At 40.0% G+C, this 9987-nt stretch overlaps 1 protein-coding gene across 1 annotated transcript; it reads right to left on the minus strand.

The window, feature by feature from the left end:
- Positions 1 to 5240: 5240 nt before the first annotated feature.
- LOC115750653 (aspartyl protease family protein At5g10770-like) lies at positions 5241 to 7563 on the minus strand. The gene is made up of 3 exons (XM_030688152.2): positions 7383 to 7563; positions 6223 to 6648; positions 5241 to 6064 (listed from the first exon to the last, which is right to left on the minus strand). Exons 1-3 carry the CDS (start codon positions 7561 to 7563, stop codon positions 5241 to 5243), a joined length of 1431 nt encoding a protein of 476 aa, XP_030544012.2.
- Positions 7564 to 9987: the final 2424 nt, after the last annotated feature.

Below are 9987 nucleotides of genomic sequence, written 5' to 3' on the forward strand. Positions count from 1 at the left end.
CTCTTGAGGATAAAATTCCTCATTTTTAGTACCCTCATGACTCTTCTTTATTCTCGAGACCTCTATTTAATGTTCGCTATCTTAGAGTGTTACCTATGGTCATGAAATTGATTCGATTTAAAGGGACATTTCTAGAAAAGCGAGCTGAAATGAGATTAAGAGGTATAATGGATGAGGAAGATCGATTTAAAGATTTGTGTCACGTAGTAGATTATATTCATAGACCGGTCGGTTATGATTATTTAGTGTGATCATAACTGTGAATATAACGTCTCATATTTTTGAATGAGATCTAGAGAGAGATATGTATGTGACCGATCGATCTAGGGTACAGCATACTGAAATCTATATGTGGTCATACCCATTTTTGAGCTGTTATATACTCCTAACAAATATGTGACAACTAGCTCTTAAAGTATGCTAGTCACACGGGTTATTTGCCAATATGAAATTTACGAAAATAAAAGGAGTTTTGTATTTGGCCCTCAGTGGGCAGATGCGAGTTATTTGCCCAACATGGGCGAGTGGGAGATATTAGATAATATTGAATGGGGTCCATAGGGTTACGGTGTGCGCCCATATAGGCAATAACACCCCTCTTAGCGGTTATCATTTGAAACCAACGTGAAAAGTCACGTTATTTCAAACGATACAAAACCCTTCTTCCTCCCTATCGTTCGGTGACGATATTCATTCAAAGAACGAAAAACCCCCCTCCCAATTATCTATCGATTGACGTTCGACGATGAAACTCCGAGATTGCATAAAGGGGCTTTTAACCGGTGACAAATAAGGTACGTTCTCGTGTTGTAATTTGCACGATTGGTGATTCAAGTGACTTGATTGGGCATGTTTTCCGCAAATTAGATTGAATTAGAAAGGGAATCGGTTTCCCAATAATATATATAGAGCATTTTCTTTCTCCTCCCCCATAATTCAAGAACACGCTCTCTGCTTCCTCTTACTTTCTATCTCGTTTTGTCTCTCTCCCTAACCCACGAGCTCTTTCCCTTTCACTCGCACCTTCCTCCACTCGAGCCAGCTTCGGTGATGCTACGGATCGACGCCGGTGAGCATACTTTAGCTCAGCTGCACCTCATCCCGGTTGTCAAGGTCGTTGCCATCGCCGCTCGCCCGTTCTTAGTGGAACCCGCAACGCCCGAGAGGAGGAGGAAATTGGTTCAAGCCTGTTTTTTTCATCATTTTGTTCCTGCTTCATTATACATGACCATACAGCAAGTGGATATTTAATCTTATTACTAGATTGTCCAATTTGTTGTTTGATTTAGTGAGAATGGACAACCCTGGAAATGGGTACGCCGGTTAAGGTTTTGGCTTACATGGAAGGGAAAACGATGTTGCATGTCTAATCTATTGCTTGATTTAGGGGATTTGAGTCATGGGTAACTAGAATCTATGAGTAGATCGTTGCATTTGTCATTGATTTGAAATGAATTGAGGTTGCACTAGTTATGGGGTGGTTCAGCCATGAGCATGGTGAGGTGTTATTCGAAGCTTGTGACTTGCATATTAGTCCTATTAGCTAAATTTTTGTTAGATAGATATGGATGAACTGAATTTGAGATAGAATAGCCTTGCAAATCGTTAGTTGGTCAAGAATTGGAGATTGAACCTATAAAAGGGCTTGGCCATACGTACTAAGGGAGAGTTCAATGCGCAATTGGTTTTATATACATTATCCTTGCTAGTGAGGTACGACCTTGAGACTTTGCGTTATTCGAATTGTGATTTGAATTGCTTGGCATGTTGTTATGTGAATGAGAAATAATCAACCGATTCCGTGTGGACATTCGATGGTATGCTATCCGAGAGACAAGACTGCTATGTTGAATAATTGTCTAATGGTTTTGGTAAATCGAAAGATTTATCGGACGATTTAGTTGTTTAATTAGATGTTTTGCTTATCGAGCTTTAGCTCACCCATGTTGGTTGACATCTTTTCAGCTAGGTTGACGTGTTGACTACCTCTTCCCCTGTTAGGTCGATTTACCATTTTGGTGCGCCAGTGACTTATCCCCTGTTCATGCATTAAGGGAGGTTATGTACTTCGATGATAGTCGATGGAGGACCTCTGGTTGGGTGTATTGAGCATCACTTCACCGCCGTCTATGTACGGGGCTTAGGATAGTGGTTGGGACCGTTCCCGCCTCCTCTTGCAAGCGATAACACCGATGATAGTAGTGGCGGTGATACCAGCATATAGTACAATGAGTGGTAGAAATGGAAGGATGTACATATTGACTTTTGGGAGTAGTGGATTTTCACGGCTATTACTTTTGATGATAGCTTTGTGGGGGATGATAGTGTCAATGGAGTCTGCTGATAGTGGATCATGACAAGAGCCGATTACTTTTTTATGTTGTCTCTCATGTGCTATCTGTTTATTTTTGTCTTTTGATATATATATATATATATATATATATATATATAAGTATTTTGTCAATTGGCTGAATGATTTTACTATGTGCTTGTGACAAGTTAGTGAAACCTAATGTGGCCATACCTTTAGACGTCATGTACGTGTTCCTTTTATATGCACTTGTATGATGGCCTGTTTTCTATTTGAGTCTCCCACAAGTGCCATATAATGTGTGTGTGTGTATATGTATGTATATATATATATATATATATATGAGATTAGAGTAGAGCGCGCTAGTCAAAGGTAGTGAAGCTTAGAACGCTATGGAGCCTCGCTAGGGTATCTCATGGAAGGACGTGACGACGCATCATGGCATAGGGGGCTATCGGTAGGGCCCCGATACTATGCCAGGGCAGGTCATTACACTTAATGAATTTGTGTATTCTGAATATTGGTTGTGCCTAATTGAATGATACATTAGCTGGTTTAGTCGTTTGGTCGATGTTTATTTGCTTGAGCTTCGGCTCACTCCCTATTTGTTGCTTCTTTTTCAGATACCCTGGTAGCTATGGCTTCGGATGATATGGGTGGTGTTGGAGCACATCGATCGTGATTATGGATAGTACTCAGGTGTAGTCTCCCTTTGATCCTCCTAGTGTATCTCTTTGTATGATTAAAAGACAGTGCATATAACTGAATCGGACGAATATGGCTCACTTTGGCCTCGGACGACTTGCTTGATTACGACCCTCACATTTCCTCGATCTCAAACAATCGGATGAATACGGCTCACTTTGGCCTCAGACGACTTGATTGAATATGACCCTCACATTTCCTCGGTCTCGGACAATCGGACGAATACGGCTCATTTTGGCCTCAGACGACTTGATTGAATACGACCTTCACATTTTCTTAGAGTCGTTTGGGACCACGTGATTCACTCACGTTAGAGAATTAATAATTCGGGATCACCCGATTAATTCACACTAATCCAAATATTAATTCAGACTACCCGATCAATGAATACTACCATAGTATCCAATCCACGCCATGCGACCATATTATGCTAACGTAGCAATTTATAAGTCACGTGCAACTAAAATTATACCAACGTGGAAATTTATCACGGCCGAACAATAATAATTTTCCAACGTGCAAGATAATTCTACTATAGTACTAAACTATAGTACTAATGCCACATTTATTTAGTACCATGGCATAACAACTTTATGTCACATAAAAGTAACCCTAGTTAATATATAAACTAACCATGGTTCAAAAATTAACTGGAGTCAAAACTAACCTAACCGTGATTAATAAATGGCATAAAGTAACTCTAGTTAGGCATAAAGTAACCATGGTCAAGCTTTGACCACACCCAAACCCTCTTGACTTCACTATTCATCTCAAGACCATGTTTTTCTCTCCTTCCTGCAGATTTTCGGCCAGCAGCATTTCAAGCTCAATTCCACCAATTTCCTCATCAAAATTTCACAAATCCTAGGTCTTTTAGCAACCTAGTCACCTAATTTAGGTTTAGAAACAATCCTACCTCAAAAACTCGCAAAAACCTCCGTTGAACGGTTGAGGAAAAGATCGAACCAAGCGGCAATTCCGGCGATCCTTGCACGGCCGGCGACTCGTCGACGATCTAGGAACTTCAAGTGGTCCAAAGCGACTCCGGTGAGAGCTCGAAGAATTTTCGGCAATGGAGGGTGAGAGAGAGAGTGTTCGGCCAAGTGAGGGAGAGGGAGAGAAAAATGAGCTAGAGAGAGAGTGTGTGTGTTCTTGGATAATGAAGAAGAAGATGGCCAAAATAATTAATAATATGGGTTAAGAATAATTAATTATGTCCACAAAGTCAAGAGGAAAAAAATAATTTTCTCCCCACATTAACTAGTCAATCTCGTCCAAAGAGGAAAATGACCAAAATACCCCTCATTCCAAGTGAAAAATGGGGTATTTTTTTAGGGCAAATGGGTTCTTTCCCATATCCAGTCCAAATCTACTTTTCCTGAACCTCTTTGGAGCGAACCGCGAAGGAATTGCACACAAGATGAGGAAACGTCCAAAATTTTTATTTATTGAAACCCCCGAAGGTCCGACGTCAAATTTTGAAGCTCGATTCGCGATCAATCTCGATCAATAGAATTTTCAGCGTATCTCAAACTAACGGGCGGCTTTTAGGAGTTACACGTATCGACCCGTGATTAAAATCACGTTTAAGAATTACTCGAGTCATGATGACCTTGGTTGTCATTCAATTGCGAGGGTCAATCACTAGTCCCGATGGGCACGATCGTCAGAAAATAATTCGGGGACGTTAGGAACCCATACGAGGTCAAACGGAATCACCCGTGATCCAAGCGTAGGGTATTATCCAAATCGTTCCTTAATTATTCTAAGGTCGGCCTATATTGGTCCAAAATATTCCCTCGACAATTTTCATGGCCAAAGAGTCAGTCCATGACTAAGTTTTTAGGTCCACGTACTTGATTTTCCTAGCTAGTCATTCCCATTTGGTTAGTCCGCTCAAGATGGACCATTCCCGAGTGAGATTAAACTGAAATACATCAATGAGACTTTTCATTTATTCAAGGCTTCAAAACGAGCCGGATTATAGGATGTCACACTTTTCTTAAGTTGGTTATATTTTCCTCCGTCTTTGATTAGCAGAAATTCTTATAAATATGGACATCTCCGACGTTTATGTTTAGTTAATTTATCTATTAGTTGTACCTGATTTGTAATAGTTAAGATTCATAACATTTGATCAAGATTGGCCAACTTTATTTGATGATGGCATATTAAATACGCGATTCTCCTAATTGTCATCAAGCGTATCTTTAACCTATGCATCTCAGGAACAGCCATTTGAACCAAACCCTAGCTTTCCTCCAGCAACATCGTACACAACTTCAAACATTTTTTGCTGTGCATTACCATAAATGACCAAATCACTATCAACCCTATTAGCTGCAAACGCTAGGCAAACTTGCAAGGCCTTCACGGCGTAAAATATCCCGCTAGGGTCCAAATCGAGGTTGACTCCCCCGGCGAAAGAGAACGTTATCGATGGGACCGCGACTTTACTCTCTTTATTGAAGTCATAGCAAGTATCGAAAAGGGAAACTGCTGGCGCCCTCGTATAATTCGCCATTGCTTTCCCGAATGCAGATCCCAAGGCTCTATAAGCTGTCGGAGGCAATCGGGTAATGACAGTTCCTGAGTCGATGATGGCACCTCCATTTGAAAAAACCATAGATGGTATGGATAGAGGATTCCCTTCTACACTGATTCCTACTATACTTATTCCATAGAATTGCGAGCTTTGGTGGACCCTCGATAATGGTGTGAAGCTACTCGAGCTCGGCGCTCCGCCCTCCTTGCCGAAAGTCAAGTGTCCCGTGGAGCCAGTGGAAGAGGGCAAGCAGTAGGAGAAATACTTGCCATATTTGTCTGCGGTTTGTTCCACAATGGAGATATTATCGTCTGACAGTCCGATCAACCCTGCGGCTCCGCCAAAGAGGCCTTGGTTGTTCTCACCACAGCCGAATTGGAAATTGTCAGTCACCTCCATCGGCGATATTGTCAACTTCTCGGTTGCAAAGAAGCCAACCGAAGACGAATTGTTGCCATATTGGATTGAATATAGACATGTCGACCCGCTACATCGCGAACTACCTAGAGATCGAAGAGCACAACACACTGCTTTGATTAGTTCTAGTCAATCTTGTGCTAGTTTTCAATTTTTAGAATCGGAGATTCCTCATCAATGTTTGAAGAACATTCTAATAAGACATCATAAATGTTTAAGCATCTCAAATGTGGTTGATTTTTACCGATCGAGCCAAGTTGAGAGCATGACGACGAGGTGCAAGAGATATTCGCATAGGATGACGAGTCGGACGGGTTAAAGATCGGGTCAGACCGAGTGTAGCAAGATCCCACACACGGCTTGCCTCGGGTCCACGTGAGAGGGCTGTCGGTGTCGAAAATGAGAGTGAGGTCCTTTTTTGGTGTCTGAAGTCCAATCGTCACTAAGTAGTTGCCGGTGCCGACGGTGATGCCCGACTTCGCCGGAAGACGGGCTGCCGCCGAAGTTTTTAGGACGTCACCGCTGTTGGAGGATTGGGACTGAATCCACCCGACCCTTGATTCATCTTGGAGCAGGATTTTGATGTGATTTAGAGGATGGGGGTCTTGAACATGCTGAGAGCATGGGCCATGCTTGTGAACTACCTCCAAGGTTGACTTCCGGTTGCCGCCTAAAAGCATGTCATATGAGAATAAGAGATTAGGTGAAATATTAGTTGGTATTCCACTAGTAAAAACAAAAAACAAATAGAATCTTCCATTTTCCATTCAACAAAGACTTCGTTTTGGTTTGGTCAACCTCTTAAACATGTATTCCCATTTTCTCCTTTCATTTCTTTTAATTATTTTGTCAATTTCTATCAACATTATTCAATTAGAATTATGACCACCATCACTATATGACCAAGTCCTCTCAATGAAATGCAATTTGAACTATTCGGCGCGAGCAAATGCAAAAGAGACGGATCACCTGCCCATATGTCTACTTCTAATCACCCTCTCACCTCCTAAATTTCCCTCATTAATAGTTTAAAGCGAAGCCAACTTAGCCAAGTTGGATCGGAACCAAACAAAAGTATCTGTGTGAAAAATGAGAAGGAATCCATGGCAACTCACGGGTGCAAGGCATGACTTCCAATGACCAAGCGGGGAGAGAGAGAGAGACCCACCTTTGGTAGTTGAAGGTGAGCAAGAAGGAGAAGGATTACAAAGGGTTGCTAAAAAACTAAAGACTCTTTCTATCTTTGCTTCTTAATCTAAAAAAACTTGCGAAAAAGAGTAGTAACGTCGGCCCAAGCTCATAAAGAAATTCAAGACGTAGTCAACAGTAACAAAGACTACGATGAACCCACATAGAGATAATAGATTGAAGTAAATCCCTGGATTTTCAGAGAGAGAGAGAGACCTTTGGTAGTGGAAGGTGAGCAAGAAGGAGAAGGCAAGAGAGAGCGAACCGACACAGTATAGCTTGCAATCTTCCCTTTTGCTCCATAAGTATAACCTTCGTGCATGAAGCAGTTCATGAGAACATGGAGAGAGAGTAAGAGGAGGGCCCTACTAGACACACAGAAAAATGAGCCCTCCATCAATCCGAAAGAGAAAGCCAGAAAAAAATAAAAATTGAATTGCTTCGCCAAATTTTTGCCAATTATGCTCTCTCGTTCAGCCTTTTATATAGGACTTCTCCACCGGCGATCGCACATAAGATTAGAAAGCCATACATGTCATCCCTGTTAAGATTAATCGCTTTTCGGATCTATTCGGTTATGTTATATGTAGTTCTAACGAGTTCTTGGCGGAATGAGTCCCCATTAGGAATTAGTCGCCTTCCTCCACTAAAACTTTAGTTTTGTTGATAGATTACAATTATCGAGCACCAGAGCCGGTCATACATCGGAAGAGATAAACAAGTTTTTCTCTGACCCATTAGGAATTAGACATCGTGCGAACTTAGTCACTAATAAAATGTGGGTGATGTCCCTTTAGGAGATTTGCCTACCGAAGGATTTTGTGTTTGAAGATTCCCTTTAGGAGATTCAATCAAGAGAAGTTCGCTTCCAGAGCTACCTAAATTTTAAATCTACGTGCAATGCAGCTACATTACTTGACTCTTTGGAAAGGGCATCCACGTTATTCCTCATTTGTAAATCAACCTTGTTGTGACTCGCTGGAAAGGGTGCCCATGCAACTCGCCCGAGTCAAGTTCCTTTCGGTAATGAGTGATTTGGAAAATATTTTCCTGATAATGATGATATGAATCGATTGAAATAATTAGTTAACGAAAGCAAAATATCATTACCGACAAAAATTTGATTTTAAACATTTGCGTAGACGATAAAAATGTTTGTCCTTCATTCATTTTTGTAAGAGATATAAGGGATTATTTTTTGGAAAATGTTTTCTAAATCACTCGATCTTCCCCAAAACAAACGGAGCCTAAGACTACACGGAGATTACACTATTGATTAATTTTATTTTTTCTTTGATTTGTTATTATCTCATTAAGATTTTAGTTGATAATTTTTTGTTCTCAATAGTATCCGATTAGGAAACCAGCTTTACTGATTTCTATAGTTGACTTTCGGTTATGAATTGATACGGAGATTATTGAGTTGTTGCCCAGCTTTGGCGTTCCTTCTCCTTTGTTATGTCTTTTGTTGGACTTCCTTTCCTTTCTTGCTATCCCATTTTTTTTCAATTCAAATTAGTGGCAAGTTTCACATGTTTGAAGACGTCATAAGTCATATTTGTTTAAACATGCCCGACAAAAAACTATCTTTGTAGAAATTAGGGACATAGTTTTTTTTTTTTCGGTCAGAATTTGGAACATAGTTGACACGTCGTTGATGTTAGGTGCCGGTGGAAACGGTCTGAAGCTCATGTCAAGTAAAATAATTTCAGATAGGAAATAATCAGACACAAATTCCACATGACGGAGGTGAAAAAGAAAAATATCAAGTGGAAACGGTCTCAAGTTCATGTCGGGGAAAAGTCTACTGCGACATGTGAATAATCACATGGGGTAATCTTTTTAAAAGAAGAGGTAACGACACAAATGATTCTTGATTTTGGTTTAATATGCAGTGTAATCCCTAAACTTTAAATTTATTTAATATAATTTTTGAACTTTGATCTAATTTACAATGTGATTTCTGAACTTTTAATTATTTTAATGTGATCCATGAACTTTTGCTACATGTTCAATTTAGTCCCCGAGCTATATAATAATATCCAATGTTGTCATTCTATTAATTCAAGTTTAGGGACAATATTGAACAATTTCATACAATTTAGGGGACTAAATTGAACACGTAGCAAAAGTCTACGGACTACATTGAACAAATTAAAAATCCAAGGACTACATAACACATTGAACTAAAGTTCAAAGACCACATTGAATAAATTTAAAGTTCACGGACCAATTGGACAATGAGTCAAAGTTCGGGGGCTATTTGTGTCCGTTATCCTTAAAAAAGTACTTTGTGCAGTGATAATTTGGGGATGATTGTTGACTAATGTATCACTTGATTTTCTCCCTAGATCAAACTCCATGCCAAACTTTGTAGTATCATAAGCTCTGCTAGTCATACAACTTATGTCCTTGTCGAGATCAAGCCGTGGAGCTCAAAAGCTCAAAACTTGAGGGGGCAAGTAGGGTAACTTCTTATGGCTAATGTTTCAAAACCTGTATCGGGTGCCATATCGGCGAGACAAATAATACACGGTTCAAACGATTGAACTAATGAAAGTGGGTTTTTGCGTTTTTACGTGCCAAGTCGTGAAATTTACATGATGGGTACTTGCTTGTAGATTGATTGAATTTGTTAAAAATACATCTTGAGTTTGAGCCCGAAGCGAAATTTGAATTTCAAAAATAAATATATCTTGATCGCGAAATTAAAGATAAGAGAAAGGAGCATACTATATTCTTTTGGCTTTTAGAGTTGATCAAGAAAATCAAAGAAATTCTAATATGGAAGTGGGTTGACCAAACTTGAATTTTGCATTGG

Source organism: Rhodamnia argentea, chromosome 5 (assembly GCF_020921035.1).
Source record: "Rhodamnia argentea isolate NSW1041297 chromosome 5, ASM2092103v1, whole genome shotgun sequence".
NCBI classification, from domain to species: domain Eukaryota; kingdom Viridiplantae; phylum Streptophyta; class Magnoliopsida; order Myrtales; family Myrtaceae; genus Rhodamnia; species Rhodamnia argentea.

Excerpts from the sequence above, each read along its gene's own strand:
- LOC115750653 (XM_030688152.2), bottom strand. The coding sequence starts at position 7,563 with ATGGAGGGCTCATTTTTCTGTGTGTCTAGTAGGGCCCTCCTCTTACTC. Across the intron at positions 6,649-7,382 it reads CTCACCTTCCACTACCAAAG|GCGGCAACCGGAAGTCAACC; the intron begins GTCTCTCTCTCT and ends ACATGCTTTTAG. Across the intron at positions 6,065-6,222 it reads CTCTCAACTTGGCTCGATCG|GTAGTTCGCGATGTAGCGGG; the intron begins GTAAAAATCAAC and ends TTCGATCTCTAG.